Source organism: Hemiscyllium ocellatum, chromosome 7 (genome assembly GCF_020745735.1).
Source record: "Hemiscyllium ocellatum isolate sHemOce1 chromosome 7, sHemOce1.pat.X.cur, whole genome shotgun sequence".
NCBI lineage: Eukaryota > Metazoa > Chordata > Chondrichthyes > Orectolobiformes > Hemiscylliidae > Hemiscyllium > Hemiscyllium ocellatum.
Window position 1 is genome coordinate 10,481,328 of NC_083407.1, and position 27,862 is coordinate 10,509,189.

Genomic DNA, 27,862 nt, shown 5'->3' on the forward strand with positions numbered 1-27,862 from the left:
TCACTAAGACATTATGTGACCCAGTTTTTGGGTGTGTTAGGTGGAGAGTAAACAGCGACACCTCTTAAACCGTGCACCCTTTTACATTGGCTAATTAGCACGGCTTCTTCCTCTTTCTTCATTCCGCCCGTCTCCGGGGTGAACTGAGTGGATGTTTAACGTGAAGGCATTCCTTTGGAGTTCCCCTCAATTCTTCCACCCCTCTTTTCTGTTTTACAAACAACCAACGTTGGAAACACCTGAATGAAATCACAAAAGCAATGTGTCCAAAAACATCTTCGGGGTAATGTTTACCCCGATTTCCAATCCTCAGCCCAGAGTCCCGCAGAAACACACACACCCCTCACCTCCACCTGCCTGTCATATCCCACTGTCATGTAACTTTCCCCAAATTAACCTGTCATTAAAAATTGCAATCTCCCTGCAGCGGAGGATTGCTGCTGGGTTAATGGCTTTCTGAGTTAACCTCTTAGTCACCCGGTTCATCAACTGTGGGCTGGGCATCAGTGATACTCGGGATAAATTCAAAACATTTGGCAGCATTTCTGCACAGAAAAGGAAAAAGAGTTAACATTTTGAGTCCAGTGACCCTTCTCCAGAATGCAGATGCCCCAAGACCTGCTGAGTTTCTACAGCAACTTCTGTTATTTGTTTCAGATTTCCAGTATTCGAAGCTCTTTAGTTTTTTTATTCTGACCTTCTGATGATCTATCTCAGAGCTCAGCTCACCAGCTCCCAGCTTCCCATGCTGCAGTCTACCCCCAGTCCTCCTGCCTGCAGTCTATCCCCCAGACCTCCTGCCTACAGTCTCCCCCCCAGTCCCCCTGCCTGCAGTCTCCCCCCTAGTCCCCCTTCCTGCAGTCTCCCCCACCCCAGTCCCCCTGCCTGCAGTCTATCCCCCCAGTCCCCCTGCCTACAATCTCCACCCCCCAAGTCCCCCTGACTGCAGTGTCTCCCCCAATCCCCCTGCCTGCAATCTACCACCCCATCCCCTTGTCTGTAGTCTCCCCCCAGTCCCCCTGCCTGCAGTCTATTCCCCCAGTCCCCCTGCCTGCAGTCTCTCCCCTCCCAGTCCCCCTACCTGCAGTCTACCCCCAGTCCCCTTGCCTGCAGTCTCCCCCAAAGTCCCCTGCCTGCAGTCTCCCCCCCCCACAGTCCCCCTGCCTGCAGTCTCCCCCCCAGTCCCCCTGCCTGCAGTCTCCCCCCCCAGTCCCCCTGCCTGCAGTCTCTCCCCTCCCAGTCCCCCTACCTGCAGTCTCCCCCCAGTCCCCTTGCCTGCAGTCTCCCCCCCACAGTCCCCCTGCCTACAGTCTCCCCCCCCAGTCCCTCTGCCTGCAGTCGCCCCCCCCAGTCCCCCTGCCTACAGTCTCCACCCCCCAAGTCCCCCTGACTGCAGTGTCTCCCCCAATCCCCCTGCCTGCAGTCTACCCCCCCATCCCCCTGTCTGTAGTCTCCCCACAGTCCCCCTGCCTGCAGTTTATTCCCCCAGTCCCCCGCCTGCAGTCTCCCCCCCCCAGTCCCCCTGCCTGCAGTCTCTCCCCTCCCAGTCCCCCTGCCTGCAGTCTCCCCACCTACAGTCCCCCTGCCTGCAGTCTCCCCCCCCACAGTCCCCCTGCCTGCAGGCTATCTCCCAGTCCCTCAGCCTGCAGTCTCCCCCCCCAGTCCCCCTGCCTGCAGTCTCCCCCCCCCCCCAGTCCCCCTGCCTGCATTCTATCCCCCAGTCCCCCTGCCTGCATTCTATCCCCCAGCCCCCCTGCCTGCAGTCTCCCCCCAGTCCCCCTGCCTGCATTCTATCCCCCAGCCTCCCTGCCTGCAGTCTCCCCACAGTCCCCCTGCCTGCAGTCTATTCCCCCAGTCCCCCTGCCTGCAGTCTATCCCCCAGTCCCCCTGCCTGCATTCTATCCCCCAGCCCCCCTGCCTGCAGTCTCCCCACAGTCCCCCTGCCTGCAGTCTATTCCCCCAGTCCCCCTGCCTGCAGTCTCCCCCCAGTCCCCCTGCCTGCATTCTATCCCCCAGCCTCCCTGCCTGCAGTCTCCCCACAGTCCCCCTGCCTGCAGTCTATTCCCCCAGTCCCCCTGCCTGCAGTCTATCCCCCAGTCCCCCTGCCTGCATTCTATCCCCCAGCCCCCCTGCCTGCAGTCTCCCCACAGTCCCCCTGCCTGCAGTCTATTCCCCCAGTCCCCCTGCCTGCAGTCTATCCCCCAGTCCCCCTGCCTGCATTCTATCCCCCAGCCCCCCTGCCTGCAGTCTCCCCCCAGTCTCCCTGCCTGCAGTCTATTCCCCCAGTCCCCCTGCCTGCAGTCTATTCCCCCAGTCCCCCTGCCTGCAGTCTATCCCCCAGTCCCCCTGCCTGCAGTCTTCCCCCAGTCCCCTGCCTGCAGTCTCCCCCCAGTCCCCCTGCCTGCAGTCTATCCCCCAGTTCCCCTGCCTGCAGTCTCCCCCCAGTCCCCCTGCCTGCAGTCTATCCCCCAGTTCCCCTGCCTGCAGTCTTCCCCACCCCCCAGTCCCCCTGCCTGCATTCTATCTCCCAGTCCCTCAGCCTGCAGTCTCCCCCCCAGTCCCCCTGCCTGCAGTCTCCCCCCCAGTCCCCTGCCTGCAGTCTCCCCCCCCAGTCCCCCTGCCTGCATTCTATCCCCCAGTCCCCCTGCCTGCAGTCTCCCCCCAGTCCCCCTGCCTGCAGTCTATCCCCCAGCCCCCCTGCCTGCATTCTATCCCCCAGTCTCCCTGCCTGCAGTCTCCCCCCCCCACAGTTCCCCTGCCTGCATTCTATCCCCCCAGTTCCCTTGCCTGCAGTCTCCCCCCCACAGTCCCCCTGCCTGCATTCTATCCCCCAGTCCCCCTGCCTGCAGTTCCCCCCCCACAGTCCCCCTGCCTGCAGTCTCCCCCCAGTCCCCCTGCCTGCAGTCTCCCCCCCCCCAGTCCTCCTGCCTGCATTCTATCCCCCCAGTTCCCCTGCCTGCAGTCTTCCCCCCAGTCCCCCTGCCTGCAGTCTCTCACCCAATCCCCCTGACTGCACTCTATTCCCCCTGTCCTCCTTCCTCAGTCTATCCCCCAGGGGATAATAAGGAGGGCATCTGGAGGGTAAAGAGGTTGGTGTTGGGGAATGTAGTAATAAGAAGGGTTTCCTGGGTAGACCCCAGTAAAATGATTCCACCCACCTCGCTAAGGCAAATGGACAATGTTATTTTATTTAATTCAATAGATCCAAGATCTGTAGATGCTGGAAATCTGAAATTAAAGTGGAAATTGCTGTACAAAATCAGTAGGTCTGGCAGCATCTGAAGAAGGATCCCTTGACTCAAAACTCTCTTTCACCACAGATGCTGCGCATCCTGCTGCGTTTCTCCAGCAACTTTCGTTTGTTATTCATGCTTTTTTACTTTCGTTGTGGTATTGAGTGAGTGAGAGAGGACCTTGGTCTGAATTATACATGGATTTAAACTGTTGTTAGATTATTATGACAGTCAATGGCATTATGTTAAGATGGTGTATTATATCATCCATGATTACAGGGTAATTCTAATGTGTTTAATCATCTGCTCTATAACCCATGTTATTAGAATTCTGGGATTAAAGATCCCAGTAGTCAGATCCAAACAATTAGCAACCCTTTTCCATCTGAAGCAAGGTCACTAGGATTAGAACTGTTTCAGTTCTGATGATGCTCTGATCTGTTTAACTCTCTTGTGCTTTCTCTCTCTGCCTCTGTCTGTCTCCATTTACACTTTCTCTAGTCCGTGTCTTGTGTTTTGCCAGGGCTGCAGAGACATCCTGGCAGAACGTGTCAAACACTGTAATTTATTGAAGGCGAGTTTGAGATGATTTCCCCCAATATTTGGGAGACAGAGCCACCCGCTGCGTCTTCCTTCTACAGGAAAGCTGCAAACCCAGTGGAGATGCCGAAGTGCACGTTACTATCTAGTTAGTAGTTTTCATCGCCTTAGAAAATGAACAACAGTCGGCCACCAAAAGGAAACACTATCAGGAATGCAAGGCTCCAGTCCAGAAGGCAACCCGAAACCTGAAAAACCAATGGTGGAGGAAGAAAGCTCAGGAAATTTAACAACTAGTGGATGCCAATGACCCTCGAGGCTTCTTCAATGCACTTAACACTAATTTTGGCCCATGCACTCACAGTCAAGCCCCTCTCAAAAGCAAAGATGGTCCAGTCATCCTGAAGAACAATGCTGACATCAATTCCAGATGGAGGGATCACTTTGAAGATCCTCGAAATGAAACCACCCCATTTGACAGGAATGTGATTAACAACATTCCAAAAAGCTCATTGATGACTCCCTCAGCAAAGTACCAACACTTGAAGAAGTCGAGGAAGCCATCAAAACATTGAAAAACAACAAGGCCGCTGGACTCAATGGAATACCAGCCGAGGTCATAGAGTCATAGAGCCATAGAGATGTACAGCACGGAAATAGACCCTTCGGTCCAGCCAATCCATGCTGACCAGACATCCCAACCCAATCTAGTCCCACCGCCAGCACCTGGCAGCATCTGAAGAAGGATCACTGGACTCAAAACTCTCTTTCGCCATAGATGCGCCAGCACCTGGCCCATATCCCTCCAAACCCTTCCTATTTGTATACCCATCCAGATGCCTTTTAAATGTTGTAATTGTACCAATCTCCACCATTTCCACTGGCAGCCCATTCCATACATGCACCACCCTCAGCGTGAAAAAGTTGCCCCTCAGGTCCGTTTTATATCTCACCCTAAACCTATGCCCTCTAGTTCTGGACTTTCCCACCCCAGGGAAAAGACTTTGTCTATTTACCCTATCCATGCCCCTCATGATTTTATAAACCTCTATAAGGTCACCCCTCAGCCTCAGACACTCCAGGGAAAACAGTCCCAGCCTGTTCAGCCTCTCCCTGTAGCTCAAATCCTCCAGCCCTGACAACATCCTTGTAAATCTTTTCTGAACCCTTTCAAGTTTCACAACATCCTTCCGATAGGAAAGAGACCACAATTACATGCAATATTCCAAAAGTGTCCTAACCAATGTCCTGTACAGACGCAACATGACCTCCTAACTCCTACTCAATACTCTGACCAATAAAGGAAAGCATACCAAACGCCTTCTTCACTATTCTATCTACCTGTGACTCTACTTTCAAAGTGCTATAAACCTGAACTCCAAGGTCTCTTTGTTTAACAACACTCCCTAGGACCTTACCATTAAGTATATAAGTCCTGCTTAGATTTGCTTTCCCAAAATGCAGCAGCTCGCATTTATCTAAATTAAACTCCATCTGCCACTTCTCAGCCCATTGGCCCATCTGGTCCAGATCCTGTTATAATCTGAGGTAACCCTCATCGCTGTCCACTACACCTCCAATTTTGGTGTCATCTGCAAACTTACTAACTGTACCTCTTAAGCTCGCATCCAAATCACTTATATAAATGATGAAAAGTAGAAGATCCAGCACTGATCCTGTGGCACTCCACTGGTCACAGGCCTCCTGTCCGAAAAACAACCCTCCACCACCACCCTCTGTCTTCTACCTTTGAGCCAGTTCTGTATCCAAATGGCTAGTTCTCCCTGTACTCCATGAGATCTAATCTTGCTAACCAGTCTCCCATGGGGAAACTTGTTGAATGCCTTACTGAAGTCCATGTAGATCATGTCAACCACTCTGACCTCATCAATCCTCTTTGTTACTTCTTCAGAAAACATAATCAAGTTTGTGAGACAAGATTTCCCACGCACAAAACCATGTTGAAGTCCCTAATTAGACTTTGCCTTTTCAAATACATGTATATCCTGTTCCTCAGGATTCCCTCCAATAACTTGCCCACCAACAACATCAGGCTCACTGGTCAAAATTGGAGGTAATCTGCTTCCTTCCTAACTGCATCCTCTTCTCATCAAGATCTGGATAAATGGAAATGTACCAGCAGACTTTAGAGACTCAGCAATCGTTACCATCTACAAAAGGAAAGACAATTGATCTGAATGCGGAAACTATCCTGGAATTTCCCTGTTAGGAACAGCAGGAAAGATCCCCACCCACGTCATGAACAATGGGCTCAAGCCTTTAGCCAAGAAGATCCTTCCGGAGGCACAAGCCGGTGTTAGATCATCACAGGGGAACAATCGACATGATCTTCACTATGCGACCAACTCCAAAAAAAATGTCGGGAACAACTTCAACCTTTGCACATCACATTCATCGACCTCACCAAAGCCTTTGATGGGATCAAGGGAACTCCTATGGGATGTCCTATCCACCTATGGATGCCATGAAAAGTATATTCGAATCCTGAGACTCCTCCACGATGGCATACTTGCCACAGTTATGGTCAGCAACAGGAACTGTGTGCCTTTTCAAGTCAGATCAGGTGTAAGACAGGGATGCGTGATTGCCCCAACTTTGTCCACTGTCTTTACTGGGACAATCATTAACATCATCATTGTTGACCTACCCCCAGGAATCAAAATTGTCTATATAACAGATGGCAGACTTTTCAATCTTGCCCACCTTAAGTCCAAAAACAAGACATCGATGTTCCCTCATTGAGTTCCAATACACAGATGACAACAGTGTTGCAGTTCTCTAAGAAAACCACCTACAACAGATTCTGACTGCCCTCAACCATGTATGCACGAAACTTGGACTTACCATCACTTCCAAGAAGACTCCAATCATCTACCAACTGTCACCAACTGATACAAGTCGGGTAGAACCATCGATTCAACTTGGCGAAACCATTCTGGAAAACATGGATCATTTTCTGTATCTTGGAAGTCACCTGTCCTCCAAAGTCGACCTTGGTGACAAGATCCAACATCATCTTAAATGCACTGGAACAGCTTTTGGACATCTCCAAACAAGAGTCTTTCATGAGCGTGATATCCAGACAGCAAAATGTTAGTGTACAAAGCAGTGGTGATCCCAACGCTCCTGCGCGCATCAGAGACTTGGACAACATACTGATGACATCTGAAGGCACTTGAAAAGCTCCATTTATTGTCTTCGAAATATCTTGATTATTAGCTGGGAAGATAAAAGAACCAACGTCAGTTTGCTGAATGAAGCAAAAACAGCAAACATTGAAGCCTACGTCATCAAAAGCCAACTAAGATGGAGTGGTCATGTTGTTCAGATGAAAGACAAACATGTGCCAAAACAAATCTTTTACTCCCAGCTTAAAGAAGGCAAACGTAAAAGAGGCAGACAACAGAAGAGAATAAAAGATATTTTAAAAGTCAACATAAAGAAATATAACATCGACATCAACAATTGGGAAACCAATGTCAAGGACAGGAAACTCTGACAAACCATCAACTGAGAAGGAACAGCAACTTTCGAAGCCAACAGACGAGCAGAACCAGAAGAGAAGAAAACAGAAAGCGAGACAGCAACAGCCAAAGCCTGATCTGCCATCTGGAATTGTTTGTCCTGAATGCGGATGAACTTTCAAAGCCAAGATTCGACTCATAAGCCACCTGAGAGCCCATAAATAGATCAACAGAACGAAAACCGTCATCCTCAACCTTGAGGGATGGCTACAACGATGACGAATAGCTATCTGATTTCCCTGAGTCAGTGTTTGCTTGTATGTGTGTGCGCGTGCGTGCATATGTGTACATTTGCATGCATGCATGAGTGTGCATGTATATGTATGTGTGTGTGTGTATTTGCACATATGTGTACATCTGTGTGCATGTGCACATGTATGTGTGCATTTATGCGCATGCATAGGTATGTGCATATCTGTGTGCAAGTACATGTTTATGTGAATGTGTTTGCATGTGTGTGTATATGTGTATGTTTGTGCATGTTTGTGTGAATGGCTGTGTGCGCATGTATACATTTGTGTTTGTGTGTGCATTTGTATGTGCACATGTGCGTTCACATATATGTATATGTGTGTTTGTGCGTGCTTGTGTATATGTGTGTGTTTATGTGCATGTGTGTGTACATATGTGAATGTGTGTGTGTTCATGTATATGTGTGTGTTTGTGTATATGTGTACATGGTGGGTGGAGGCCATGGCACTGCTTCTAAGGATGGGGGCGGGTGATGGTCTCACTCGTGCTCAGGTTGGTATTTAATCCCCAATCAACATCACAAAAACTGGTCATTATCACTTTGCTGTTTGTGGGATCTTCCTGTGTACAGGCTGTGTAGAGTGATTGCACTTTGAAACTACATCACTGGCTGGACAGCACTTTGAGACATTCACTGGTTGTGAACAATGCAAGTCCTGTCTTTCTATGGTTTCATTCCACATCTGTGGGATCTTGCTGTGTACCAATCAGTTGCTTCTTGACTCTACCTTACAGCAGAGGTGTCCGTTATCTGGGTGGCTGGTTGCAGTGCAGACTAAGGCTAAAAACGTGGGTTCAATTCCTGCACCAGCTGAGGTTACTGTGAAGAACTCTCCTTCTCAATCTCTCCCCTTGCCTGAGACATGGTGATACTCAGGATAAACCACCACCAGCCGTCTCTCTATAATGAGAGAGCAGCCGTATAGCATGGTACAACAATAGCAATTTAACTTTTACTCTTCTGCCAAGTACAAAATACTTTATTATAAAGCATTTCAGGGTTATTCTAGGGTGCTGTATAAAGGCCTGTTTTATTTTAAAAACTAATTCTTTATACTCCATTTCTGTCTTTTCTTTAAAGATTACAATATGCAGTGAGATAATGTAATGATTTGAAAGTGTTGGAATCCTTTCAACTTGAGTCCTGAATGCTCCTGGGCTCGATGTTCTTTTGGACGGTGAAATGATTGGGTCAACAATACTAACTGTGATTCGCCACTCTACCAACAGGGTTTGGTCCAATGAAATCCTTGGCCTGAAGATCCCAGTAGATCCCGTCCTGACTGCGAACACCGTGTGCCTCACGCTCTCGAGCCTGACCCGCCGTCAGCTGGAAGTCTGCATGAGGAATCCCGATGTGACAGCTTCCGCCATCCAGGGAATCCAGATTGCCATCCATGAGTGCCAACACCAGTTTCAGGATCACAGGTGGAACTGCTCCAGCTTGGAGACCAAGAACAAGATCCCTTATGACAGTGTGATCTTCAGCCGAGGTACACAGTCATACGGCCGCGTTCGAGTCTTCACCCATTCTGTCTCCCGTTTATAAGAATCCTTTCATGGGTGTGGGGATGAGCTGCATTGAGTGCCCATCCCTAATTGCCCTCAAACTGAAGGTGTTTCCTGCTCTGTTTCCTCAGGGGCAATTAACAGTTAACCACTTTGCGCAGGGTCCGGTGAATGCATGGGAGTGGAGAGGTCAGTTAGCTCACTTGTTTGGATGGCTATTATATGCCAACAGTGTGGGTTCAGTTCCTGGCTGAGGTTGCTATGAAAGATTCTCCTTATTGACTCTCCCTTGCCAGAGATGTGGTGACCCTCAGGTTAAACCACCACCAGTCAGCTCTCTCTCTAATGACAGAGCTGCCCTTTGTTGTGGTAAGATGATGGTAATTTATCTGAATGAATTGATCTAGTGTCAACTGCTGGTTAGCTCAAGTGAATGTTACTGCAATGATCTCAATTGAATAATACAGCACTGACAGAGGCCATTTGGCCCATCAAGTTTAACCCAGCTCTTTCAATGCCATTTTGACCCAAAACCTCACTTTTTATTATCATCTTTTCTCCATGTGAAAGTTACCATTGTATCTGTCTCCCCCACAGTCTCAAATAGTGCATTCTAGATCCTAATCACTCTTTGAGAAAGAAGGATTTTTGCTTGTGATATGATCCAACCTAATGAAATGCTAGATTCCCGAATGAAACCTGCCTTTCTAGATCATATTGAGTTTTTAGAGATAGAAAAGTTTCAGATGCTTTTCCACAGCTGTGGCACAGTGACTCAGTGGTTAGCACTGCTGCCTCACAGTGCCAGGGACCTGGATTCGATTCCACCCTCTGGCAACTGTCTGCGTGGAGTTTGCACATTCTCCCCATGTATGCGTGGGTTTCTTTGGGTGCTCTGGTTTCATCCCACAGTGCAAAGGTGGGGCTTAGGTGAATTGGCTGTGCTAAATGGCCCATAGTGTTCAGGCATGTGTAAGTTAGGTGCATTAGTCAGGGGTAAATGTAGACTAATGGTTTTGGGTGGGTTACTCTTCGGAGGGTTGGTGTGGACTTGTTAGGCTAAAGGGCCTGTTCCCATACCATAGGGATTCTATATATTAAAAAAAATACTGGAATCCAAAGCAGATAAAAGGAGGCTAGAAGAATACAGCAAGCCAGGCAGTGTTAGGAAGTGGAGAAGTTAATATTTCGGGTATTAACCCTTCTTCAGGATTAGATGTGGGGTTAGGGGGAGCTATGGAGGAGTTTTGTGTTCGTTTAGCTAGGTAATGTGGTCGTTAGTCAGTGAGACATATTCAATCAAGACTGTGGTGTTTTTTTTTACACAAAAGAATTAAGAAAACAAATAAACCAAAACCTGTCTAAACACTGAAGATAGTTAACAGGATCCAAAACATACAACAAAGCAAAGTGTCAACTTGTTTTCTGACAGCATTTGTCATAGAGAATTTGAACTCTATATTGCGAATCTTAAGGGGTTTAATTGACTCCTGACAATTCCTAACTGTGGACCCAATTCAATTAATCCTCACTAGATCTACGGTTGTGAGCTTATTCACAAAACTAACGGCCTAAACGTTATCAATTTTAATAATCTGCTAATTTCTAAGTAAAACCTCCTGGTTTGGAAGTTTCATAATTTAAATCCTTCTTCTGAGGTAACTTATTCTCTGAACAGAAGTGAATCGCTCTTCTAACGGAGGAATTAAACTGACATCCAAACTCTACACCTCTGTCTTCTGAACTGGACTGAAAGACTTGCTTCTGAACTGAATTAAAATAAAAATCTTGACCATCCCAGACCTTTCTAAACTGAAAACAAATCAATTGGCCTTACATGTTTACTTTACTTATTGCAAACCCAACAGTATAAATGTCCATTCACTCACGTCAGAGAAATTTGCAGTCGCTTAGTCTCTGACAATCACATTCCAAAAGGTTTCTCTGACCTACTTTGTTAAAAAGAAAACTTTCACGAAAGTAGCCAAAGTCCATATGCCACCGTTTTGAAATCCAAAGTCCGAAAGTGAAATTCCATGAATGTTGCTGAAAAACGACACATTGTATAGAAACTTTTCATCTTGTACTCTGTACAGCTTCAACAGAATGTGTTTTCTTTTAGCTCAAGTTCTGTATTGCTAAATGATGTTAAATATGAAGTATTCATCTTTCACCTGAGTATCACAAACCAATCACTTTAACTCTATACCCTCTGCATGACCATACAAATTAGGAGTAAGATCAGGCCATTTGGCCCTCAAGCCTGCTGGAGATTCAGGAAAGTAGTACCCAATCAACTCAATATTCCCACCTACTCCAAATAACCTTTTGACTCTCTTCTAAGTCAAGAATGTATCTGCTTTTGCCTTTAATCTATTCAGTGACCCTACCTCCACTGCTGCCTGGGGAAGTTAATCAGTCAGTCTGTTTAGTACAGGCTTAAACATTGACTCAAATAGCAGGAGAACTCCCCAACATGGAATGTTTGGGTATATCTGAAACAACAGTCAGGGCCCTGCTTTGCTGTCTAATAAATGGCTCCCTCCGTACAGCAATGCAATGGCAGTCTCGACTCCCAGTGAGTAGGGAGCTCAAATCCTGGAGTGGGACTTGAACCCAGATACAGAGCTGAGAGCACACTGACAGCTAAAGCAGCCGTTCTGTTCTTAAGCTGTGTGCTGCTACACAGACAAGTTATGCCTTGACTTGAAAATCTTTAGTTCCTGATCACATGGTCCTATCAGAGCAGGCATATCAGCATTCACAAATTAATTAGGATTAAGGTCTGACAGTGATTTCAAAGGCCTGAGAGCAAGAAGGCGGGGGATTAGTTATTAGGCAAGCTTGAATTTAGTTTATCTTGTTGGAATGCCAATTTTCTCTCTCTCCCTCCTGGCATTGAGTTTGTACAGGGCAAGAATTCCACACTAACCTGGCACCAGTTGGCAAGTCTACTCAGCAAGCCCTTTGAGTTAGCTTTTTTTTTAAAGACTGATGCTTCCTTCGCAACATGTCAGTGCCACGGGTAAAACCAACATTTATTTCCCTTCCCTAATTACCCTTCGAGACATGGGTTGGAATTGATCTCATTGCTGTGGGATGGAGTCACCAATAAGACAGTAGATGTTCTTCCTGCAGACTTCCCGACCCCACTCCCAAATTGGGAGTTGCAAGCTGAACCACACCAGTTAAAAACTAAAACAAAACCATAAAAACTCGGAGCAGGAGTAGGCCATTTTGCCCCTCGAGCCTGCTCCAGTTTACTATCATGGCTGATCTCATCTTGGCCTCAACTCCACTTTCCTGCTCGCTCCCCATAACCCTTCAACCTGTTACTAATTACAAAGCTGTCTATTTCCTCCTTAAATTTATTCAGTGTCCCAGCATCTACCGCACTCTGGATAGTGAATTCCACAGATTCACAAGCCTCTGAGAGAACTTATTCTTTTTCATCTCTGTTTTAAATGCTGTGACCTTTCAAAGATTGTCCCACAAGGAGAAACATCTACTCCATGCCTCCATGCCCTTTTAGCTTCTTGTATACCTCCATTAGATCTCCTCTCATTGTTCTAAATCTCGTGAGTATAGACCGAAACTGCTCAAACTCTCTTCGTAAGAGGAACCACTCAGCCTTTGAATTGGTAACTGTATAGTCACCATTAAAGAAATGAGCTTTGTAAGCCAAAATTACAGCAGTCAGAATGGAATCTATATCCCCAGACTGTGAGCCTTGGCTAGCAGATTACTGTGCACTCCATGCAGAGAAGGGGACAACTACTGTCTTCAAGACCAGAGAATAGATGCTCACTTTAAATGGTACTTTACTCTGCAGTGAGCTGACAAGGAAACCAGCTTTCCTTTCTGGAACCACTGCTGCTCGCTCTAATGAGCATGAAATATTAATCAGAAAATGTGTTGAATGAAAGAGTAAGTGTGTGCAGTGGAAGAGAAGATCTACAAGCACTCCAGGTGCATTTGGCCACGACGTGTTCAGTGAGCATATTTTATCAACACAGCGTCATGGATAAGTAGCAGAAACTAAACAAGATAATGATGAAAGGCAGTGGCTGAAGTAGTTGACACACTCACCTATACCACTGGATTGTGAGGTTACTGCTGCCGTCTGTGCTGGCTTGATACGTTATCTCATAGCAACTGGCCTGTGATATTAGTCTACATTTGAATTGCATTTACAAATACTCTATTTCCATTTTGCCCACAACAGGGGAAACATTTTTTTTTCCAATTTAGAATGAATAACAAAGTTATGGAATAAGTTAATCCACTTTATTTACACTTTCAGGGTAAATCACAGGCAAATAAAAAGTGAGGTCTGCAGATGCTGGAGATCATAGCTGAAAATGTGTTGCTGGTTAAAGCGCAGCAGGTCAGGCTGCATCCAAGGAACAGGAAATTCGACGTTTCGGGCCAGAGCCCTTCATCAGGGCATCTTATCTTAGCCTGTCTGGCAAAACCCTTGTGGACTCTTAACTGCCCTCTGGGTAATTAGGGATGGGCAGTAACTGCTGGCCTGGCCAGCGATGCCCACATCCCATGAATGAATTAAGAAAAGGCTACAGCATTTAAAATACATTTGGATAAAGTACGTGAATAGGAAAGGTTTGGAGGTATATGGGCTAGGAGCAGGCAGCTGGGACAAGTTTAATTTGGGAATATGTTTAGCATGTACTGGTTGGAACGAAGGGTCTGTTTCGTGCAATGTAACTGGATTATGACTCTGACATACCTGTCTGACTCAGTCTTGAACAATGATCCAACCCACAGTGCTCACTGGTGTCTTTCCTCTCCAGTCTGTCTTAAATGGGAGTCCCCTTATCTTTCAATTGTAAGGCAGCTGAAAGTGAATCAACAGCCTGTTACACCTTTCTCTCCAATTTCATTTCTGTTGAAATGCCTTCGGACGTTTTACTGTGTTAATGGACCGACAGAACATCAGCTTGTTAGTCGGTGAAGAGCTCCCCCTGCACCTCTCTGAATGGGGCCAGGGCATTGTTTATATCTGTCTGAGAGAGAGAGAGAGGACAAGGTCTCGGGTTAACTGCTCCATTTGAAAGCTCCCAGCTCCAATGGTGTCACATTCCTCCAGCGTTAGAGGCTGAGGGGTGACCTTATAGAGGTTTACAAACTTATGAGGGGCATGGATAGGATAAACAGATAAAGTCTTTTCCCTGTGTTGGGGGAGTCCAGAACTAGGGGGCATAGGTTTAGGGTGAGAGGGGAAAGATATAAAAGAGACCCGAGGGGCAACTTTTTCACGCAGAAGGTGATACTTGTATGGAATGAGCTGCCAGAGGAAGTGGTGGAGGCTGGTACAATTGCGACATTTAATAGGCATTTGGATGGGTATATGAATAGGAAGGGTTGGAGAGATATGGGCCAAATGCTGACAGGTGGGACTAGATTGGATTGGGATATCTGGTCGGCATGGATGGGTTGGACCGAAAGGTCTGTTTCCGTGCTGTCTATCACTCTATGTGCAGTACATTATCAGCCTCGATTTGCTATCATGACTGTGGGCTCGGTCTTCAATTTACCATTTTATGATTCTGAGGTGAAGGGATGAGGCTGAGACAGATCCTTGATCTATTTGGAAATTGGGAGTTACAGGGAAGGGCAAGAAAGTAGGTACTATTGGATCCTCCATGATTCTACTGAATGGTGGAGCAGGCTCAAGGGGCTGAATAGTCTTTTCCTATTCCTATTTGTAATGGCTTTGTGGAGATTGCTACCAATGACCTTAAAGCTATAAGGGGAGGTGACAGTCTAATGGTACTACCACTGGACTGTTAACCTAGAGATCAAGAGTGTGGTGCTGGAAAAGCACAGCCAGTCAGTCAGCATCCGAGGAGCAGGAGAATCGACGTTTCGGGCAAAAGGCCCAGGTAATGTTTTGGGGGCCTCTGTTCGAATCTCACCATGGCAGGCAGCAGAATTTGGAATTAAGAGTCTCATGACCATGAATCCATTGTCAATCGCCAGAGGAAAATCTCACCTGGTTCGTTAACCTACCTGGTTCGTTAACCTACCTGGGCCATTAACCTATCCGGCTCACTAACCTACCTGGTTCACTAATGGTTCATTAACCTACCTGGGTCACTAAACTACCTGGTTCATTAATCTACCTGGGTCATTAAGCTACCTGGGCCACTAATCTTCCTGGTTCATTAACCTTCCTGGTTCATTAACCTTCCTGGTTAACTAACCTATCTGGTTCACTAACCTACTTGGTTATTAGCCTACCTGGTTCCCTCATGGGAAGGAATCCATTATCCTTACCTGGTCTGGCCTCCATGTGACTCCAGACCCAATGTGGTTGACTCTTAACTGCCCTGTGGGAAATTAGGGATGGGCAATAAGTACTGGCCTCGTCAGCAATGCACTCATCCTGTGGATGAATAAATAAAAAGCTAACATGTATGTGTAGAATAGTTAGATAGATGGGCAAATTTGATGGGCCTTTTTGTGAGCTGTAGGCCTGTATGACTCTGTGTGTACACCAGTCAGGATCATATTGGAATGCTCGGCACTTGCCCGGATGTGTGCAGCTCACAAAGCAGCCCAACGGCTTAGCAGCCCATCCTCCCAGGTCCCAGTCTCATGATGTGCAATTGTACATTGCCAAATGTAAATGCAATCATGCATTCTCTGATACTTGTCCTTGTGTGATGCCTTATGTCTCACAACACGCACCATCTTCTTTCTTCATTCACAAAATGTGGGCATCACAGGCAAAGCGCAGCAGGTCAGGCAGCATCCAAGGAACAGGAAATTCGATGTCCTGATGAAGGGCTTATGCCCGAAACGTCGAATTTCCTGTTCCTTGGATGCTGCCTGACCTGCTGCGCTTTTCCAGCAACACATTTTCAGCTCTGATCTCCAGCATCTGCAGACCTCACTTTCTAATCACAGGCAAAGCCAGCGTTTGTTTCCAATTCCCAACTATGGGGATTGTTTTATTGTGAGGAGAATTGAACGTTAGAGCATAAAAGAGGTTATGCTTCAGTTATGCAGAGCATCTGGAGTACTGTGTACAGTTCTGGTCAGTGTATGTGCACAAGGAGATTAAGGCATTGGAGACAGGGTTACTAGACTAATATCTGAAATGTGGGGATTGCCTTATGAGGAAAGGGTGGACAGGCTGGGCCTGTTTCTTCTGGGGTTTAGAAGAGCCAGGGTCACTTAATTGAAACATAAAAGATCCCGAGTGGACTTGATTGGGTGGATGTGGAAAAGATGTTTCCTCTTGAGGAAGAATCTAGAGTGAGAGGTCATAGTTGAAAAATATGGTGTTGCCAGCTGAGGACATAGATGAGGAAACATTTTTTCTCTGAGTCTTTGGAATTATCTTCCTTAAAAGACAATGGATGAGGAACCTTTAAACATTTTTAAGGCGGAGATAGGTTTGTGATGACCAAGAGGGATAAAAGATTACAGGGGATATGCAGGAAGCCGAGTTGAGGATAAAATTAGATCTGTCATGAATTTATGGAATGGTGGAGCAGGCTTGAAGGGCCGAGTGGTCTTCTCTTGTTTTTTGGTGGTGAGTTCATAACTGTTAGGAGAAAGTCGGACTGCAGATGCTGGAGAGTCAGAGTCAAAAAGGGAGGTGCTGGAAAAACACAACCGGTCAGGCAGCATCCAGGGAGCAGGAGAGTCGATGTTTTGGGCATAAGGCCTTCAAAAGAAGGGCTGATGCCTGAAACATCGACTCTCCTGCTCCTTGGATGCCGGCTGACCTGCCGTGCTTTTCCAGCACCACACTTTTCAACTCAGTTTGTAACTGTTATTGAGACGATGTTAATTGTCTGCAATCTGTATAGTGATGATGCACCCACAGTGCAGGGAGGGAGGGAGCTCCAGGATTCTGACCCAGCTGCAGAGAAGGAACAGTGATATATATTTCCAAGTCAGGGTGGTGAGTCATTCGGAAGGGAACTGGCAAGAGGTGGTAATCCCATGTATCTGCTGCCCTTGTCCTTCTAGATGGTAGAGGTTGTGAGTTTGGAAGGTGCTGCCAAATGTATTGAGAATAAAAGATGGGGAGGATTAACAAGGGAGGTCAACAGTTTCAGGCTGGAGACATGGTTGGAATTAGTGGGTGATGGAAGTGAGGGATTTATGAGATGTCAGAATCCACGCACTGGTGGATACCTGCTTCTGGTGCAAAGGGACAATGAACTCAATACCATTCTAACCCAATCTGGTGGGGAACCCATGTCAATATGTAACGCACTGCAATTCTTTCTGCTACGCCCAACTCACAGCCAATATAAACATGTTCCATACTTTATTTATGGAATGGTAAACTTTGGGGTTGGCATCTTTTACACAGATCTAAGTCAAATCAACACGTTTTGATACACTTCATATTTTCCACCCAACTTCCGCCTGAGTATGTATTTCACTCTTCCATTTTTCAATTGTGCCCACTCTCTCTCAAGCATTCTTTCCCTACCTATCCCTCTTTGTCTGGGTTTGGTATCGTAGAGTGGGAACACTGTGTCTGCTTCCTTCCTGTTGAGCACTAAGTGAATCTGCTCCCCTCGGTGCACATGTTGCCTGCTCTTCTTAACCAGAAGTGACAGATTCCTTAAATGTTTAATTCATTTTCCCACTTTCTGCTGTCATCAGTGCATCCATGCATGTGTGCCCCTTTGAATTATTTGTTAGTCTGCAAGCTGAACTAGTTCAGGTGACTGAAAGCTTGGTTTGATAAAGTTGGTTGTAAGGAACATCTTAAAGGGAGAGAGAGAGAGAGAGAGAGCGAGAGATTCAATTTAATCAAACTCCTTCCCTCAGTCATGGAAAAAGCACACACCCAGTGACTGACTCCATCCTGATTTCCCTGATTTAAATCTGAAATACTTCCAGCAGTGTCCTGATTGCCATATTATTTGTTATTTTCAAAAGGGGGAGTCACTCACTGTTGGATTTATTTGTTGAATTTCCCTTCTAGCTGAGCTGGGCAAGTTCATATTTGAAGTGGAGGTTATTTGGAGTGCTCCCTGCTGCTGGGGAAACACAAGGTTGACCGCTACACTCTGAGCTCCAAACAGAAGTGTCAGGATTTGTCGGCATTGGTGACGCTCGGGCCTGGGGTGGGTGGGGGGAGGTGGGGTGGTGGGGGGAGGTGGAAGGTGGGGGGTGGATTTGGAGCTGTTGAGAATGATTTGGGGGTTCCTGTCTCCCCTCAGCTGTGAACCCCATCTTCACATAGCCATCAGATTCACAACAATCTGTACTTATAAAACAGCTGTAGCGTGGTAAAATTTGGCTTCACAAGTCTAATGATCACACAAAGGCGATATGCCCAACAATGAGCAGAAGCAGATTATTCCTTCTTATGCATCTGAGAATGCCCCCACAGTGCAGAAAGAGGCCATTTGACCCATCGGGTCTGCACTGACCCTCTGAAGAGCATCCCATCCAGACCCAGCCCTCCACCCTATCCTTGTAACCCTGCATTTCCCAGTGACTAACCCACCTACCCTGCACATCCCTGGACACTATGGGCAATTTCCCATGGCCAGGTCATCTAACCTGCACATCTTTGGACTGTGGGAGGAAACCAGAGCACCCAGAGGAAACCCAGGCAGACACAGGGAGAATGTGTAAACTCCACACAGACAGTCACTCTGAGGGTGGAATTGAACCTGGGTTCCTGGCACTGTGGGGCAGGAGTGCTAGCAAGACAGATGACCAAAAACCTTGGCAAAGGAAGTGAGACATGGATCAATAGGAAATAGGTGCGGGAATAGGTCATTCGGTATAGTGAATCTAATGTCCCACTCATTAAGATCATGGCTGATCATCAATCTCAAGTCCTTCTCAGAAGCCCATAAGATATAGGATCAGACGTAAGCCATTCAGCCCATCCATTCAATGCGATCTCCCCTGCTGTCCCTGATGTCATTGGTATCCAGAAATCTATTGATTTCTGTCTCACTGCCTCCACAGTCAACTACAGTGGAGAACTCCAGAGATTCAAGAAATTCCTCCTTATCTTAAAGTTGAATGGCTTGTCCCTTATTGTTAGATTTTATCACTAGTTCTAGACTCAGTAGCCACATCCGTGCCCTGCAACAATTTTGTAAGTTTAACTGTAAGTTTCACCACTTACTCTGGGGCAGTTAATAGCTAATCTAGAGGTCTAGGCTAACACTCTTGAGATACGAGTTCAAACCACATTGTGGCAGGTGGGAAATTTAAATTCACTGAATGCGTTCTCAATTTTAATGCCATGAAACTACCCTCAATTGTCATAAAGACCCATCCTCATTCACTAATATCCTTCAGGGAAGGACATTTGTCATCCAAACCTGAGCTGCCAATCTCTGATCAGATCTAAACTTTGTATACCTGCCCCCTTCCAGTTGTGAATGGTGGTGGGGGGTGCGGGGGGTATAATTAAACACCCAACAGGAGTAGAGGGCTCCACAATATCCTAATCCTCAATGCCGGGGAAAGATCATAATATCAGTGCAAATGATGTGGAGGTGCCTGGGATGTGATGTTGGACTGGGTTGGTTAAAGCTCAGAAGTCACACAACACCTTACTTCTAGGAGAAAGTGAGGACTGCAGATGCTGGAGATCAGAGCTGAAAATGTGTTGCTGGAAAAGCGCAGCAGGTCAGGCAGTATCCAAGGAGCAGGAGAATCGATATTTCGGGCATGAGCCCTTCTTCAGGAAATTCCTGAAGAAGGGCTCATGCCTGAAACGTCGATTCTCCTGCTCCTTGGATACTGCCTGACCTGCTGTGCTTTTCCAGCAACACATTTTCAGCAACACCTTACTTCACCTGACAAAGAGGCAGCGCTTCGAAAGCTCGTGATTTCAAATAAACCTGTTGGATTGTTACTCGGTGTCATGTGACTTCTGAATGACTGAAAACGATGAGGCTGAAATATGTGGATCCATCTTCAGCCAAAAATGACAAGCATATGAACCATCTTGACCTCCTTCAATGGTCCCCAGCATCACACACACCAGTCTTCAACCAATTCAGTTCAGTCCAGATCATGCCGGGAAACAGTTGGAGACACTGGATACTGCAAAGGCCCTGACAACATTCAGGCAATAGCAATGAAGACTTGCGCTCCAGAACCTGATGCTCCCCTAACCAAGCTGTTCCAGTACAGCAACAGCACTGGCATTTACCCGACAATGCCAGGTATGTCCTGTGCACAAAAAGCAGGAGAAATCCAACCAGGCCAATTACCATCAGTCTACTCTCAATCATCAGCATAACAACAGAAGGGGTTATCGATAGTTTTCTCAAGTGGCACTCAGCTTCAGAGCTTAAACATTGTAGCCCCAATTTCTTTGCATGTACACACCCAACAAACAGCCATCTGTGTATTTTTATTCCTGCAATCTTTCTCCTTAAACAGCTTTCATTGTTATTTATCTTTCTCTTCCTATACACATCTTTTTATCTATGTCCTGTCTATGTTTTAACCTTGTACATCTCCATCTACATGTCTCCACTGATCTTTTCATTTTTCTACTCCTCTTTATGTATCTATCATTTTCCCTTCCTATGCTTGTGTAACGTATGGGGCTGTGTCTATCGGATCGCCCACTTCTGTCGAATGTCACCTCGTATTTCTAGCTCAATAGGAACTTAGCTCTCTCAGACAGAATGAATAAAAGATGAAACTGCCAGAAATCTAAATTTAATGGTAGAAAGTGCCGGAAGCAGGCATCGGATGCATGGAAAATATGAGTCAGATTATTACTTTAAATGTGGACTCTTCCCCAAGAGTGGAGCAGTGGAAAGCCAATGAATTCATTAACAAAACTACTTTCATAGAATCCTTCCAGTATGGAAGTAGGCCATTCAGCCTATCAAGTCCACACTGACCCTCCAAGGAGCATGCCACCCAGACCTACCCTATCCCTGTAATTCCCATGCCTAGTCCACATTTTTGAACTTTGGGAGGAAACCCATGTAGACAAGAGAAGAATGTGCAAACTCCACACAGACGGTTGCCGAGGGCTGGAATAGAATGCGGGTCCTTGACGCTGTGAGGCAGCAGTGCTAACCACTGAGCCACCATGCCAACCTAGTAAATTACAGGCCATTGGATCAGTACTGTCTCTCTAATAGACCAACCTAAAATAGGTGTTTTGGGTGCATATTGGTGAAGTCACTGGGCTAGTGAACCACCAGGCCAGGCTAAGCTTTTGTGAACGTGGATTCAAATCCCTCCAAATAGTTGATGAGGTTTATTGATAATTTATAAAGCTGGTCTCTGTAATGGCAACTGTGAAATTGTGATTAAAAGCACATCTGCTTTAATTAGTTAAAAATCACACAACACCAGGTTATAGTCCAACAAGTTTAATTGGAAGCACACTAGCTTTCAGAGCTTCATCAGGTGACAGTGGAGGGCTCAATCCTAACACACAGAATTTATAGCAAAAATTTACAGTGTGAATTGTTGGAATATTGGGTGCAATTCTGGTCTCCTTCCTACCAAAAGGATGTTGTGAAATTTGAAAGGGTTCAGAAAAGATTTACAAGGATGTTGCCAGGGTTGGAGGATTTGAGCTATACGGAGAGGTTGAACAGGCTGGGGCTGTTTTCCCTGGAGACTGAGGGGTGACCTTATAGAGGTTTACAAAATTATGAGGACCATGGATAGGATAAATAGACAAAGTATTTTCCTTGGGGTCGGACAGTCCAGAACTAGAGGGCATGGGTTTAGGGTGAGAGGGGAAGGATATAAAAGAGACCTAAGAGGCAACTTTTTCATGCAGAGGGTGGTGCGTGTATGGAATGAGCTGCCAGAGGAAATGGTGGAGGCTGGTACAATTGCAACATATAAAAGGCATCTGGATGAATAGGAAGGGTTTGGAGGGATGTGGGCCAGATGCTGGCAGATGGGACTAGATTGGGTTAGGATGTCTGCTCAGCATGGACAAGTTGGACTGAAAGGTCTGTTTCCGTGCTGTACATCTCTTATGACTCTATGGCTCTAAATGCTGGCCTTGTCAATGACACATAAAGAAGAGAAAAATATCCCACAGCTTGATGCTGTCTGTGTTGCCCTGGGACACCTTCACTTTTCATCAGTTTTTATGGTGTTGTATAAATGATCCCTAGACATTTAAGGAGATGTCTTTATCATTCTCATGACTTCCGAATATACTCCCCAGGAGATTGTACAGGATGTTGGTGAAGCCTTTTCTGGAGTGCTGTGTCCAGTTCTGGTCGTCCAGTTATAGGAAGAATACTATTAAACTGGAGAGGGTTCAGACAAGTTTTACCAGGATGTTGTTGGGTATGGGAGGTTTGAGTTATAAAGAAAGGCTGGATAGGCTGGACTTTTATCACTGGAACGTACGAGGTTGAGAGATGACTTAATAAAAGTTTACAAAAAGGGGTATAGATAAGGTTAATGGTAGTTGGCTTTTCCCTAAGATGCGGAATTTCAAGACTAGAGGGGCACATTTTTAAGGTGAGAGGAGACAGATTAAAAAAAGACATAAGAAGCAAATTTTTTAAAAAGAGGGTGGTTCGTGTGTGGAATGAGTTTCCTGAGGAAGTGGTGGATGTGGATAAAATTACAATGTTTAAAACTCATTTGGATGGATACATGATTAGAAAAGGTTTGGAAGGATATGGGCCAGGAGCAGGCAGGGGTACTAATTTAGTTTGGGATTATGGTCAGCATGGATTGGTTGGGCTGAAGGGTCTGTTTCTGTGCTATATGACTCCATGACGATGACTCTGTGAGTACTTTACCTTAACCTTTGAGAATCTTGTTGCGATCCACTTGCCATTATCTAACCCTGGCATTATGTCTTTCTATTCTTTTATGAACATATGAATCAGGACCAGGAGAAGGCTATTCAGCCCCTCATGCCTGTGCTGCCATTCAAGATGATCATTGCTGATCATAATGCAACCTCAAATCCAATCCCCACCCACCCTGATAACCCTACAACTCCTTGCTTAACAAGAAGCCTTGTACCTGTGCCCTAAAAGTATTAACGGGCCTTGATTCCAACAGCCCTTCAGGAAGAAACTTCCAAAGGTACAACCCTCTGAGAAAAATACATTCATCTAATCTCAGTTTTAAATGGGCGACCGCTTATTTTTTAAGCAGTGACTCCTAGTTCTAGGAGTCTTTGCCTCTAATGAATTGACATTTTTACTTAAATGAGGTGACCACAATTGTGCATTGCACTCCAGCTGTGTTCTCCCAGAGTCCTGTCTAAATGTAGCATAACCTCAAATCTTTTATATTCAATTCTTCTTAAAGTAATGATAACATTTTATTTACTTTCCTGATGATTTACTGTACCTGAATACCAACATTGTCTAATTTTTTTTCACAAGGACCCTGATCTCTCTGCAGCTCTGAGCTCTATTAACTCTCACCATTTAGATAATAAACTTTTTTATTCCTACTGCAAAATGGACAACTTCACATAGTATTCCATTTGCCACACCTTGGCCCACTCACGTGACCAATCAATATATTTTTGTAATCTCCTTGTGTCTCTTCACAATTCACTTACCTGTCTAGAAATTTTAACAATAATACATTTTCATCCCTTCATCTAAGTCATTTATCTAAATTATAAACAGTTGAGGTCCTCGCACTGATCCCCATTACCATGCATTACACGTTGCCAACATGGAAAAGACCCACTTACAACTATTGTGTACTTCCTGTTTTCCAGTATGTCTTCTATCCATGCCAATGTGCTCCCTACTACACCTGGAGACAGTTTTAAAAATACCCACATCAACATTTGATAGTGCAGCTTCTGAAATCTTAGTAGAATCTACACATTCCTTTTATTCAAAGCACATAATACCTCCTTAAAAAACTCCAGTAGATTGGTCAAACATGATTTCTCTTTCATAAAACCATGGCGACTCTGCTCAATTATCTTGAACTTATCCAAATGCTCTGTTATGTTTTCTCACATTTTCCCCATGATGATGTTAAGCTAACTGGCCCGTAGTTTGCTGCTTTCTCTCTCTATCTCTTTTTGAATAAGGTGGATACATTCATTATCTGCAATCTTATGGGGCTATCCCCGGAATAAAGGAATTTGGAAAATTAACAGCAATGTATCAACTGTCACACTAACCACTTATTTACAAACCAAGGAAAAAACCCATCAGGACCCAAGCCCTTCTCAACCTGCATCTCCAACACTCAGTACCACTTCTCTGGTTATAGTGATTTTCCTGTGTTACTCCATCTCTTCCATCTCCTGGTTTATTGCTGGTTTTGGTTGTTAATTGTTTTGGTTTTGGTGAAAACTGATATAAAATATCTGTTCAATTCATATGCCATTTCCGTAGTTTCCATTACTAATTCTTCAGACACACTTTCTTTAGAATCGACAATCACTTTGTTAACTCTTTCAACTTCAATCATTGACAAAAACTCTATTTTTATATTTCTGGCTAGCTCTCTCTTCAAATGAATCTTTATCCTTTTATTAATATCTTTGTCTTTCTTTTGATGTTCTGGCTAACGTTCTGAACTGCTGTCTGTCACTGCACAACTAAATGCTTTTTATTTAGTTTGATACAGTCTTTAATTCTCTAATTAGCAACAGAGAGCAAGTCTGACCTGTGGACATTTTCTTCCTGTTGTAATGTGTTTATTCATCTATTTGGAAGTATTTCCCTGAAATCTCCGCCAGTGTATCTCTGTTGGCTTATCCTTGAGCTAAGTTTGCCAATTTACTTCAGCCCACTCTGCTGTCACACCCTCATTAGTTTTCCTGCATCGACGTCACATCGAAATCATTTACTGCAGCCATACCCTCTATTATTAATTGTTTTTATTCATTCATGGGATGAGGCCATTGCTAGCTAGGTCAGCATTTATTGCCAATCCCAGCGGCAGAAAAGAGTTAACCAATGGGTCTGGAATCACATGTAGACTAGACCAGGTAAGAATCTCCCTCAAGGACATTCATGAACCACGTGGGGTTTTCCATCAATTAGACACTTAATTGTAGATTTTCTTTTGTTATTGAATTCAAATTGCAGCATTTGCTATGGGAAGGATTTGAGCCCAGGATGTTACTTGGACATCTAGATTAACAGTCCAGTGATAATACCACTAGGTTATCACCTCCCCACGAATTGTTTATCTATCCAGATGCCTCTGGACATTTGCTGTACACATAGACCAATTACACATTGGTTTAGTGACTGTTCAGAGGTATTTTATCAGCAGCTAAGATGGATTGATGAAGTAGGAAGAGAAGAAAAATCATGGGTGCCAGGTTATTTGCATGTTTGGGTTGCTCTGAATGGCCAATCTCTCTTTTTGCAACCTGTGTGTGTCATTTCCCTGGAAGGCTCGTTTTGCATACCACACAGGCAGTTATTGTAATGAATGTTTACTTTCATTAAGCAACCTCTGCAAAAGGACCACATCTCATTGTGAGCACACCACCAAGGTTCAAGAAACAAAAAATTAAAGAGACAGTGGGAGACTATAATTAAAAAGCATAGCATGGGAACTGTCCCGACTACAGCACAGAAGGCAAAAGAATAGATTTAATAGAGGGTTATGAAATAATGATGGGTTTTCATCAAATGTTTAAGAAAAAGACTATATCCTCTGTTGGAGGAGACAATGATGGGAGGGTGATGGTGGGTTTATTAATTTAGAATCCCATAAAACATTGACATTACATTTATTGCACAGAAACAGACCATTTGGTCTGTTGATGTGTTCACGCCTCTTCTCATGTTCCGCACCTGACCCTACTGTCATATTTTACTCTTCCTTTCTCCCCTATGCATTTATCAACTTTCTCCTAAAATATGCCCATGCTCTTCTCATACTATCCTTACAGCATGCCTTGGGTGAAGACATTTCTATTGAGTTACATATTGAATCCATGAGGGATAATAGCCATCAGCTTTGTTCTGTGACATACCAGTGAAGGCTTTTCTCTTCATTTAGCCTGGCAGACCCTCTCATAAGCTGAAGGATCATGTTACCACGCCCATGCACTCTCTACAGGTGCTACTGGAACTCAGAATACTTTGCCATAGGGAGTGGTCAAAGGAGAAACCATTGCAACTGTAAGGTGAAATATATTATCACTAGATAGCTAGGAACATGTGAGATAGGGCAAATGGCCTGCTGTGCTGTGAGCCTTCAAGATTCATGGTGATTCACAATGGCTCAGTGGTTAGCACTGCTGCCTCACAGCACCAGGATCCTAGGTTCAATTCCATCCTCAGGCGACTGTCTGTGTGGAGTTTGCACATTCTCCCTGTGTCTGTGTGGGTTTGCTCCAGTTTCCTCCCACAGTCCAAAGATGTGCAAGTCAGGTGAATTGGCTATGCTAAATTGCCCAGAGTGTTAGGTGCATTAGTCAGAGAGGGGGTGGGTTGTTCTTTGGAGGGTCGGTGTGGACTGGTTGGGCCGAACGGCCTGTTTCCACACTGCAGGGAATCTAAGTGGGAAGGTAAGATCAAGGGGACTGCCACTATGGTAGTGTCACTGGCTTAGTCATCCTGATTTTAATCTTCTCAGGATACTTTTTCCAAACCAATTATAGTAGCTGCTGGAATTTTGAAACAAAACACCTTCAGGGGCAACTGGGGATGGACAATAAACGCTGGCCAGCCAGTGATGCCACATCTCACAAATGATTTTAAAAAAACACATTAGTGACCAGCATAAGCGTCATGGATTGATGTAAAAAAGTCTGCCTTGTTTACTCCAGCAAAGGATTTGAGAATATAACCTTTTGACCTTGTCTTGTCAACATGTGACTCCAGATTGACAATAAAGTCACGATAGTCGTCTTCTCTCGCCAGAGGAGGAAGTGAGGACTGCAGATGTTAGGCAGTCGAAAACTGTGGCGCTGGAAAAAGCGCAGCAGGTCAGGCAGCATCCAAGGAGCAGGAGAGTCAACCTTTTGGGCATAAGCCCTTCATCACACATTCCTGATGAAGGGTTTATGCCCAAAATATCAGCTCTCCTGCTCTCTTACCTCACCAGACAATTGGGTGAGGGGAAGAGGATAAGAAGGCAGGACCTTCATGATAGCCTCAGCTGGTGTGAGGATTGAACTCACACCATTTGTAATACCCTACATTGTAAACCAGCTATCCAGACAACTGAGCTAACACACCACTGCCATTAATGCTGACTGCCCTCTGAAATAACCCAGTCAGCCATTCAGTTAGGAATGGGCAACAGATGCTGGTCTGGCCAGCATTACCAACATCCCATGAGAGAATTAAAAAAAAGGAAAGCTCAAGACTTAAGTGGTAGTTAGTTGAAGCCACGTTTCTAAGAATATAGGGACATGGCAAGATGAGGGTTTTGGGGGTCTTGGGGAAGTATGAGTCAGAGTAAGAAGATAATAATAAAACAGGATTTCAACCTGGAGGAGGACCTGAAGGTATAGTGGTTGGTAGTTCCTGTGGGAATCACTCTGATATGATTATGTCTCCATTATGACCATACACTAGCAAGTTCAGGTGATTAGGCGAAAGTGAGTACTGCAGATGCTGGAGATTAGAGTCAAGATTAAAGTGGTGCTGGAAAAGCACAGCAGGCCAGACAGCATCCGAGGAGCAGGGAAATCGATGTTTCGGGCAAAAGCCCTTCATCAGGAAGTTCAGGTGATCATTCAGTGTTGCTTTCCTACTCACTTGCGCCATCTTCCCTTAAATTATTGTTTCAGGTGGACTGTCAATTCATCAAGGCTGAATATTGTTCAAAACAAAATCAGAAGTTGCTGGAAAAGCT

The 27,862-nt window shown here is 45.3% G+C and overlaps 1 protein-coding gene across 1 annotated transcript in view; it reads left to right on the top strand.

Annotated features, from left to right (window-relative positions):
* The window catches only part of LOC132817381 (protein Wnt-10a-like), a 78,940-nt gene that overhangs the window by 1,856 nt on the left and 49,222 nt on the right, over positions 1–27,862 (top strand). The window contains exon 2 of the mRNA XM_060827802.1: positions 8,801–9,063. Coding sequence (XP_060683785.1) covers positions 8,801–9,063 — 263 coding nt within the window. The remainder of the gene's footprint in view (positions 1–8,800; positions 9,064–27,862) is intronic.